This window comes from Dermochelys coriacea, chromosome 1, assembly GCF_009764565.3.
Source record: "Dermochelys coriacea isolate rDerCor1 chromosome 1, rDerCor1.pri.v4, whole genome shotgun sequence".
NCBI classification, from domain to species: domain Eukaryota; kingdom Metazoa; phylum Chordata; order Testudines; family Dermochelyidae; genus Dermochelys; species Dermochelys coriacea.
The window spans coordinates 56,969,807-56,981,473 of record NC_050068.2 but is presented as its reverse complement, the minus strand read 5'-3'; the positions used below and the strand labels follow the sequence as shown (position 1 = coordinate 56,981,473).

Below are 11,667 nucleotides of genomic sequence, written 5' to 3'. Positions count from 1 at the left end.
GCCGCGCTCACCACGGGGGCGGGGCCCGGCCCCCCTCCGCCAGCCCCTGTTCCCGCTGAGCGGTGGCGCCCGCGCACGCGCCCAAACCCCGCATGCACAAAAAGGTGCACAGAATTTTTTTGTGCACGCGGCCTGCGGCAGCCCCGGGCACAGAGAGGCGGGGGGGAAATCACTGTGACCTTGTGTCAGCCTAGGGCAGAGTGAGACAGGGGGGCTGCTGCCAGCCTGCAGCAGCCACCGGCACAGAGAGGCGGGGGCACTGCCAGCCTGCGGCAGCCCTGGACAGAGAGATGGTGGGGAGGGTGTTCGGCAGGAAGGTGGCTATGGGGTGTCACTACCTGTCTGCAGGAAGGCTCATACGGTTTGGGTTTAGTAATATCAAACTCCACCCTAAAGAAAAAAGAAGGCACAGGTGCCCTCGAATGTAGTGTTCTCTTTGGGGAGTTGAAAAAGGACAATGTGCGGTGATAGAGACTGTCACCATGGCCATCCCTAACTGAGGCTGCTATGCTCTGGCAGAGCAAACGGGGTCCTGACAATCAGAGGTTAAAGGACTCTTCTCCCACTGTCTGGACTACAAGCTTTAGACGGAGCTTGTCTCTGCCCAGAAATTGCACTACACAGGCCATAGAATTTTCTCCAGCCATTCCTGCCTTGAGCCCAGTACCTTGCGATTGAGCTAGTACACTTCTTTTAGGATAGCCACTCTAATTAAACACAGGAATTTCCACACTCGATCACATGCAAAGTCTATTTTGTCCATTATCCTGGCTCCAGCAGTACCAGATGTTTTCAAGTGAACAAAACTCACTTCACCTCAGGACAAGTTTCATTTTATAGGTACCTACTGTGTCATAATCCTACTAGCTCTTCATCTGTACCTAATTAATTGTTCAGACGTTTGCCATCAACTTATGCTTCAAGTTTCCATTAACCAAATAGAAAGACAATGTGATTGCATGTTAACTAGGTATTCCAGTTCAGCTTGTGGTAGACCAATAGAGTAATATAAATGCTTTAGGCTTAGGGTCCAATATCTATTTTAGTGCAGGAAAATATTCAAATTTTTATATGTGCTACATTGCCATTTAATTGTTAGTTATTTTTTTCACTTGGCTATTGATGCTCCTGAGTACATCTGCAACAATCTTACCTTGTCCACTTTTAAGTCCTCGTTAAAGACCTATACCTGCCATACTGCTTAAAGTGAATCTAGTTGTATATAATTTGCCTGGTTTTGTTCCCCTTTCCCCAACCTCCCTCTCTGTCTGTCCTTAGATTGTGAGCTCCTCAGAGCAGCGTCCAGGAGAGTTTAGAAAGCTCCTTTCACATAGCCAGCATTAAGTAAATAAGGTGATTTGAGAGACTTTCCCCTAGTGTCACTGATGGCAGAGGCCTTGCCTATCAGGGTACTAGAGCCCTTTCAAGCCATTTTAGTAGGAGACAAATTTAGAGCAGAGGGTGGTCCGAAAGGAGTTACACTGCCATCAAAAGCAGTTTTCCAAATGCAAGAATACAGTATAGAAGTCTTATGAGGTGTCATTAATCCTGGAATTAAAATCCCATTAGTTAATTTCTCACACCATGCCTTCATCAAGATAGAGGACCTGGCACTGCAATTAAATTAGAAGGAACCATATGTGTCTACTAACTTGGATGTGGAAACGCAAGGCACAAAGGGCCAAACAGTAGTATACTGTGGTGTTAGCCTTATCTGCTCAAGTCTTGTAAATCCTAGTGTAAAGGAATGGCCCAGTGGGGAAATATGTACAAGTTGACAAGTTCCAGACTTTAGTCCCCTATGTACTACCTTAGCTATTGCAAAAAGCTGAAGCATCTGGCATTCAACATGGATACCACCTAGGCCTGAAGAGGGATGGCTCCAGCTGGATGTCAGGGCCAGGATCAGCAAGCAAAGGGGAACTCCCTTGGGAGAACTGTGTAGCAGCCCAGACTACATACAGGGTGATTTGCTGTATCCTATTCTATATCAATTCATATACCACTTTCATTACTATTGAGCACGTTACAGTAGCGTAACTAGGACCACAATTAACATCTGTCACACAAGAGTCCTTCTCATCCTTTCTGCAGGGTTGTGTGGTTTTGCTTTGGTAGTTTTTTTTAAAAGTATACACACAGTTATCTGGGGGTTAGAGAAGCCAGGCTAAAGAAATATACTTTGTACTTGGAGTGGGAGGTGGTGAAATTTGTGACAATTCTTAGTTCCTGTGGGAGTTCATTCCAGTGTCTCTGACCTAGATGAGCTTTACCCGTATGGTAAAAATTCCCTTGTGCCTGAGAAGCAGACTTGACAACCATGATTCTTCATCCCAGAGCTAAGCAATCTTGTAGGCACTTGGCTCCGCACCACGCAGCAGCTTAAACATAAGAAACAAGACCTTGAACTTGACCTGCTATTTCATGGGAAGCTAATGTAGAGAGTGACAGAAAGGTTTGATGGGCTTGTGATAAACCTGGGTTGATGATGAAAGATGTAACATTTTTTGTTTCAGAGTAGCATCTGTGTTAGTCTGTATCCACAAAAAGAAAAAGAGGACTTGTGGCACCTTAGAGACTAACAAATTTATTTGAGCATAAGCTTGTGAGCTACAGCTCACTTCATCAGTTTTTTGTGCCATTTGGGAGTTTTCTAAGGCTGATGACTTCATGACCAGGTATGTTGCACTGCTGTAGTGCAACTGGGAGGCGACAAGAGCCTGAATAACTGGGGCTGTTAATTGTCCATGATTGGATGGAGTCTCTTAGCCTGCCAGAGATGAGAAGCATTAAACTCTTAGTGAGAGGCTTGTATCAGCAAGGAATCCAGGAATCCCTAAACTATGGATTGAATTTCCCAATTTGGGGGTATGCATCTTTAACCACAGGAGGCTGTGCCATGGCTCCAAATTCTTCCCAGGTAAAAATGAAATTATTCCTCCTATGGATTAGGATTCAGCTCACATCCATATTTCTTCAGCTAAACCACCAATTGGGATATTGGCTAGACTAAAACTGCTTTGCAGATCAGAAAATCCCTGAACACTAATCTCAATACCTGAGTTCCAGTTTGTTACAATCTCTCTCATACCTTCATTCCAGCAGACCAGTTGTGTGGTCACCATGTGCCAGGCAGGTTTTGAGAGACCAACCAATCGCATGCTGTGGCCCACCTCCTCAGCCCAAAAAAAGTGTCTTTCCCATAGAGAGAACCAGAAAAATGTACTTAGGGCTAAAGATGCCTCAACTCTCGAGTTCTTTAGAGAAGGGTGTAGGGTGACAAACCTAGAACACTACCTCAAGGCCAGGCACTCCAATAGCTCAAGCCCTGATTGAGCACTAGCACTAGAGGCTCTCTGGCACTAGAGCCATACAGGTTTGATCTTTGCTACTCTCAGTTGGAGTCAGACTGCTCTCATTGTCAAGAAGCAGACTCCCAACTTAGCTAAGTTCTGTGGAAGGTGGTCAACAAAAGCCAACTATGGTGAAAGGCTGCTAGCATACACAATTACCATCAGTACTCTCAGAAGAGAGGATCCTCTATAGGTCACCACCTAAAGTATTACTAATACTTCCTCGTTTTCATAAATATTCTATTATGATCATTAGTTTTGTGGAAATATGGGGAGCTTAGTGTAGGATAAATGGAAGGATAATATACTGTAGCAACAGCTACATGGGCGGCAGCCCAGGCAAGCCACCCACATACAATCCTGTCCAACCCCATGGTATGTACTCAGGCAACTACCCCAGCCACTGACTGTACAACAGCCACACTACTAGTTTCAGGCAGTAGCTTGAACCAAATTAGCGTGTGTATAGCTACCCGAACTAGGAATTACACCTCCCAGCCACACCGGGGGCATGCTATTAGTCCACCCTCCCCAGGCGTCAGTTTTCCTATCCCTAGTACCTCATACATAAGCTAGTTGCTCCTCAGCAGCTACAGCATTTTCCTACCCCTGCTGGCTGCTTAGCAGTCCCTCCTCCCCAAGCTCACTCAGAGGAAGTGAAATGAGTTGATGGCGAAGAGGTCTTCGATTGGCTGGCACAGAAGGGTAGAGCTCTGAACACCAATGCCGACAATGGCAGCAGGCCAAAATCCAAGAGAGCAAAGCAGAGAGCTAGAGCAGAAAGCCAGAAGATAGAGAGGCCCGGGTGTAACACCCCTCATCTCCTGAGGTAAAAAACTAGCTCTTGTTGCCATCCCACTCCCTGCCCCCCTCCCCCCCCCGCAAATCCAATCACTGTGGAGCTCTTCCCCCATCAGTCCTCCAACCTCCCACAGAACACTCAATTGTGAGGCAAGCAAGTCAGTGCTGCTTGAGATTGCAGAGTACTTCACCACCGCTGTAAATGGTGCAGCCACAGAACTGTGGAGGGAGAAGGAGGTAAATATCTCATCCACAATTCTAATTTCAACCCCCACACCCATCCTAGCAATACCCAGCAGCCCTACACTTAGCCCCTACATCCTACAGCACCCAGAAAACTTCCCAGTCATTCCAGGGACCCAAAACCTAGAATATGGTGGATCATGAGATGACTGCCACTCTGTAGGTTTTAAGCCAAAAGAGTTAAGAGCTCCTTGAATAGGTGACTCTGGGTCCCTTTCTGGAAAAACAAACAAAAAAACTAAACAGACCCATACTTACCAAGGTTTGAGGGATTCCAGCTAGCAGAGTGGGACAGGAATGGATTGTCAGACCAGAGATCTTGGTTGCTGTGTTGTAGCCATGTTGGTCCCAGGATATTAAAGACAAGGTTCTTTTATTAGAAGATAAAAATTAGAGTATCTTTGTATTAGAAGTTGGTACAATAAAAGATACAACATCTCACGCATCTGGTCTCCAGAGATCTTGTCCTTGGTGAATAGCTGATGAAACTTTTCCCAGTCATTTCTAAAAGGATCTGTAAAATGTAGAAGGAATACGCTTGGGAGGCAGAGCAGCGATTGTAGTTTGAGATTAGCACTGCTTAGGTTGAGGTGGTTTGGTTGAGGACACCAGCCTACCCTCTAATCTCAAAAGCCTTTACCAGGTTTGGCCTGACTGACAGCAGAGGACCACTGGGTGGCCAGCAGAAATTACCCATCTGCTAAAACATTTAATAGAAGAGTTGCATCTTTTGTAGGTTACTGTACTGGCTTGTCCAAGGTGTTAGATGGCATTGAAAGTCCTTTGCTAACAAATGCAACAGACCTCCTCATTTAACAGTTAGATGTCCTGGGGACAGCTGTGGGCTTGTCTACACATGGAGTTGTTCTTGATTAACTCCATGTATGGACACACTTATTCCACAGTAGGTGTCCACACACGGAGTTTATCAGGAACAACCCCACGTGTAGACCAGCCCTCAGGACAGAGACCAGCAGCAGTCAGAAACGTTGAGACTTTTTGCCCCTTCTATTACCACCTTGGTTTCTAAGTTCAGACTGAGTTTTGAAACTATTTAGGTCACATTCCAGCATCTTGTTCTTTTGACCGGCTCTGAATGACAACAAGGAAAAGCAGGAGATATCAGGAATCCTTAGTGCCAAAACCTTCAATGCCTACTGCCTCCCACTGACGTATGAGCAAGTGATCCAGAATTCCAGATAAAGTGTATCAGACTGCAGAAATGGAAAGATCACTTTTTTGGCTTGGAGAGGATTATCAGCATCATCAACCCCAAACCTACAAAAAATCATGACTCAGGTCCCAACCCTTCCCCCGAGATTTAATGAAAAGTAATGAGATTTTAAAAAATAATACATTTGGGGGATTTGTCTGTCTTGCAGTTTGAGCTTTTAGGGTTAATGTTTTCAAGTTTCTCTCTGCAATCATAAGAACCAAAAAACTTAAAAAATATGAAAACTGAGGTTCTCGTAACTGTAGGAAAAATTAAAATGTTTTGGCTAAAAAAGGTTATGGGGAAAACATTGTTTTGCCCATGTAAAAACAAATTCTTACAGCCATTACATTCGGAAGCTCTAGCAGGCCTCCAAGTCCCTGTTCCAAAGCACAAAGTTTGGCAGGAGGTGACTCTGGTGACAGGGATGTGCCTTTTTCTGTGCCCACAAAAAACTGCCAACATTTGGTCAAGCTGTAAGCCTCTGAAAAATCTGTTTGCCTATGTTCAGTAGAGATGAGTCTTGTGAAAGACTGGTAGATAAATTCTCCAAGATTCCAGATACACTGAGAATGCTCCACCCCCAAAGTTCCTTCAGGCCAGACTTATGCCTGACATTCCCACAGAGCAATTGAGCATGCTCTATCCCAAGGCTGCAGAGACGGAACAGGACTCTCCCTGCAATTACTTCTCACAGTGGCCCAGCAGCCATGGTGGCAGTGGAACCAATAGCAGAGACACTTTTTCCTTTGCTTTGTTTTTGCTGACATCAAGGCAGCGAGAAGGCTGCTATACTGGAATGTAGAGGAATGACATGTATTAGGGGAAAACTGAGAACAGAGAATTGCAGGAGTCAGGGAACAGAGGCAGAGGCAGATAGGAACAGAGGCAGACCAGAGGTGCTCTGAGAATGAATCAGGGTGATGTAAGAAGCTGTTGTCTGTAGAACCCCTGCTTCGTTTGGTGCAGAAGTCAGAAGATGTGTAGTTACTGGGGCAAGGGATTGCTGGAAGAGAAAGGATAGTCTCATGGTTAAGGCAACCGAATGTTGCCCTGGATACTGCATTCTATCCCTGCCTTTGCCAGAGTTTCTCTGTGATGCTAGTCAAGTCACTTAAACTGAACTTTTCACAGGTGTTCACTGTGTATTCCCCATTTTCTGAATGACCAACATGACACACCTGGGGCCAGATTTGTTAAAGTATTGAGTGCTCACAGATGCAACTGAAGTTGACTGGAGTAGTGCTTTCAATATATAAAGTGCTACATAAATGCTAAGCACTCTGAAAAATCAGGCCCTAGGTGTTTCAAGCTGGGCATCCAAAATTAGTGATTCAGAAAAAAGTCTATAGGCTAAAGAAGTTTAGTCTATTTCTGTGCCTTAGTTCCCCAGCTGTAAAATGGAGATAACACCACCACCTAATCTCACTTGGGTGTTGTGAAGATTAAGTTAATGTTTGTGAAGCATGCAGATACTATGGCTGAGAGTACCACAGAAACACCATAAGGAAATTAATGTAATCAGTGCAGGGTTTGTATGGCATGCAATAAATATAGCACAGGGCCACACACTGAACATGCAAGATGAAGAGAAACACTGAATTGTTTAGCAATTCACTAAATGAGGCACTCTGGAAAAATACAGTATGTGACCATGTAGTTAAAGACTGTATCCTAATGCATATGGACAAAGGAGAAGAATTAAAGTTTGGACACCCAACCTAAATTCTCATTACTTGACATTGCAACCTTAACATTCTTCTAATAAAGTTTCTGGGGTGTAGCATATATTTACTTCAACTACTGCATTTAAGTACATCACCAAACAGTTTATGGTAAAGCTTCATCAAAAAGCACAACCAAAGCAACCATAAATGTTCTAGTCTTACAAAGACAAGACAATCCAAAATATTTTGTATATCTGATGATCTCTATTTGCCAGCTGTCTCTCAAAAGCAAAGAATGTTAAAATACAACCTCTAGTGATTTCATACTGTTTTTAGAAACTTGGATAATATACTCCCATCCTAATAATTTTACACTTTCATCTTGCAAATATTTCCGTTTCCAGTTTAATACATCGGTTTTTTTCCTATTTATGTTTGTGAACATAAGTATAACCAGTATCTCAGAAAAAGGTTCATTTCTACTGCAACACTAACAGAGGAACTCAACTGAACTTGGCTATTTAGGTAGAAAGCTTTTTAATGGAATTAATATCCATTTTAAATATTTTGCATCAAATTAGAATAAGTAGGTCAAATTTGGGGCCTGAACCACTTGACAAACTCCTTTGAGATTTAGAAAAGAACACGTCTGTCAATGCATCTCCTCACACATCCGTTGCTTAACAGATCCATAAAGCAAAACTGAAGAGCTATGTCATCTTGAAAAAGAAAAGGAAGACATTCTTGTAAGATGCTTTGTAAAAGATACAAGTCATTTTCGTTAAAAAAAATTGCAAAACAAATCCTAACCTAGTAGCTCTCAAATTTTGGTAAGTAGGACCGGCGGTATAGTTAACAATTTATAGGGTAAAATTTTCAAAAGCACCTAAATGACTTAAATAGCCTAGGTCACATTGTCAAAAATCAAAGTGAAAAGGATGGGTCCCCAGCACCTAATTCACTTTTGAAAATGGGACTTAGCTTTTGTCTGAATTAAGTAAGTATTAAAGCCAAAGGGAAAAAATTACTGAAGAGCCTACCATGCAAAGAATAAGATAAGATAGTGCCTATATATTTTGTGCCTATAAATATTAACTCTTTAAAAGACAATGAATAAGCAGGTAGAACATAAATACCTACAACCTGGAAAGGAAGTCTTCTGGAAGTTCTAGCAGGCTACAGTGTTAAAAAAAAAAAAAAAGTGTTATGAAAAAGTCTGCTTGCGTCCCAATTTGAATTACTTGTAATTTATTCCCTAATTTAGCATATATGTATATCACATACACATGCCATTTGACTCAGACAAGTGACAGAATAAATTGGCCTTTAGCTTTACTGCAATTTTCTTCCTCTGTAACTACAAAACTGCTAGAAATTGGCAGTCTGAAAAGCACCACTTTTGCCTTCACACCACTTACTATGAGTGTCACACAACCTTCCTCCACTAGATGGTCAATTCTTTAGCAAATATAAAACTCCACATTAGACCATTATTCAAAATTTCAAAGATCACTGCATTAGCTTATTTTGTTTAAGTAGCATACTTCAAACTTTGATGTGGAGTTCTACTAGCTAAAATTTGGTCAAAGACAGAAAAACCCTTAAATCAATTTGAAAAGACAGTTTGATAGTTTTCAAAATAAGTTTTTGCATGTTTTATAGTATTTGATAGCAGCTTTTTATTGGTTACAAAACCTAAGCCCATATACAAAATTAGGAACACATTTAGATGCCTCTTTTGAAAGAACGTTTTAGTCTATTTTAACTGATAGTTTAAAAAAATAATAAAAACAATGCAATTTTTAAACACTTCTGAAAACTTAAAAGTGCAGCAATATACTTGGTTTCCTTTATTAACTATGAAATGGTGCAATCCCAATCAAAAGCTGATAAGGTCACAACAGAAAAAAAAACGAGCAAATGCTTTGTAGTGCTTTACTCAGTTCTCCAATGTTCACTTTTAATGTGATGCACTGAGTGCAAGAAAAAAAATTAGATCTTCACAGTTATGGAAAATCATGAATGTAATCTCAATTTTTATGTAATCTCTAGGAAAATAGCGAGTGCAGGCTGAAAAGGGTAACTGTCAGTCTATATGGCATATAGAGAACTAAATTGAGAATTAAGAGGGGGAAGATTTGTTCACATCATCATCAGCTGGAACTCTAATTTCACAAAACTTTGTGACCTTACTAACTTTGACTTTATATTGTTTAGTTTTAGCGAACACCACACAGTTTAAAGATTTTAGACTATAGTATGTGACTAGGATGCAGTTACCATATGAAGCTTCAACTCAACTTCTGGGAAAAGAAAAAAGGCACAATGAACTTCAACTCAATTTTATGTGCACAAGAGTTGAAAAATCTGAGCCACCTTAAAGAGAAATTGATTCTAAAATTTATAAAACCTATAAATAATCAGAGGCCAAACCACTATATTAAAACAGATTATCTAGCAAGTAAAAATCTTGCATTTTAAACATACACTTGTATCTATTTAAGATACAAGACAGCTCGCTCTTTAAAGTGGCTCCACCTTGGCAGATATATATTTAATGAATGCACACCTGCTATGTGTTGTTCATCCGTGGAAAAAAAACAGCTGATCCACAAAGCTCTGATGGCATCTGTCCTTATCTTCATCACAGTAAATACAACCCACATCCAATAACTAAATTAGTTTAGATTTTCCTATCCCTTCACATCAATGCATTGGGAAATTACACCCAGTAAACAATGGCAACATAACCAGCTTTTGTGATAGCTTACAGAGTTTCAAATTATTCATCTTCACCCCACCAAAAGCAAATCCCTTTGAAAATAACTGGGCCAGACGACTTTCCAAAAGCAACGACCTCTCATATTATCAGCTTATATAAAGTTATTTAATGTGTGCTGCATATCAGGCTTATTCTGAAAAACTGCAGCTTCTAAACAGCCTCACACATCAACTAGCTTGTAATTTTTTTAAATCACGTACATATGGTTTTAGACTCATTTCTGAATTACTCTTCCAATACTCCAAGAATGAAACTTTTATGATGCTTCTAAATAGCTGCTGGTTTGTTGCCAACCACATCATCATAAGCACTGGTTACTAAGTAAAAAATAGTTTAAGACTAAATTACAGTAAACATGAAAGCTCCACAGTTTAAACCCAATATAAATCAACCTTATCCAATTATCAATTTAAAACAAAATATACTGACTACTGGAAGTTGAAAGCAAGATTCCTTTTAACCAATGCGTGATTTTGGACAGATTTTTTTTTTTTTTTCTAGTCAAGGACTCTTGCTTTCAGCTTAAACAGAAGTTCAAGTCCATAACAGGTTGTAGCTCAGGTAAAATACCATGCACAGCATCTGATAACTTCAAAACAGCAGGAACACACAGGCTGCAGTGAGTGGTCAAATAGGGCTTGCTGTTCTCAAAAATTAGGTATAACGGCAAAAGCTTTACCAGTCCAAATCTACAGTTCATTCTCCAACCCTGGTTTCTGAGGCAGTTAATGAACACACATCAATTACTGATAGATGAAGTAGTTTGTTTTTTAAACTTAACTGTTTAATCAATTGCCAAGTGTAAGTTGCTTTTATTTCAGTTTCACCAATGAAATTCATTTGGCTTGCATTTTTGAATCTATTCTTCCACATAAAGTATATGAAAATATGTTTGTGGCGGACGATGGAGGCTCAGACCAAACTGTGCCCCTGTAAAGTCTTCCAAAATGTATGCATCATACCAAAGTGTCTTGATCCACAGCGCACAATTTCCCAAAGAAGTTACTTTTCCGTGGAAAGCAGATGTGCCACCACTATGACATTTTCTTAACAAAACTGCAGATTGCGGTTGTCAGCATGTGGCACCAGGGAAAAAGGCAAAAAAAGAAGGTAATTGGGACTGTTAAAAAGAATTGTAAAACAGTTTAAGAGATCATGCATATGCATTTACAGTCCACGTGATAGTGACTTTTGGCAACTGCAAAGTGACCGATACACGGCTTGCTTTAGAAGCATCAAAACGAGGAGGCATGTGTGTCTTGGAGCCTTTTTTTTTTTCACTTGGTAGCCATTTGGTGGTGCTTCGTATTGGTGTGGGACAGAGAAGCTGCACTGTATTGAACTTAAAAATTAAATTCTTTTGTTTGAAGATTGGCTGTTGGGTCGAAGTTGTAAGTACCTCCTTGAGTGGCTTCAGGAATGAGGCTGGGATCTTCATCAATCTATAAAGATACAATAAAAAGTAATCCATACAAACCCACACCTTCTTATACAAGTCATTTCACATACAGAAATGCATAAATATTTCATAAATATTGGCCAACTGAAGTATTTTGTTACTAAAAAGTGAAATGCTAATAATTTTAGCCAATTCAATATAACTTTTTT

At 40.8% G+C, this 11,667-nt stretch overlaps 1 protein-coding gene across 3 annotated transcripts in view; it reads right to left on the bottom strand.

Annotated features, from left to right (window-relative positions):
• Positions 1–8,778: 8,778 nt before the first annotated feature.
• Positions 8,779–11,667, bottom strand: part of KPNA3 (karyopherin subunit alpha 3) — an 84,906-nt gene continuing 82,017 nt past the window's right edge. For all 3 annotated transcript variants that reach the window (XM_038392032.2, XM_038392023.2, XM_043504492.1), the window contains one exon: positions 8,779–11,501. In XM_038392032.2, the coding sequence (XP_038247960.1) occupies positions 11,403–11,501 (99 nt within the window). In that variant the 3' untranslated portion in view covers positions 8,779–11,402. The remainder of the gene's footprint in view (positions 11,502–11,667) is intronic.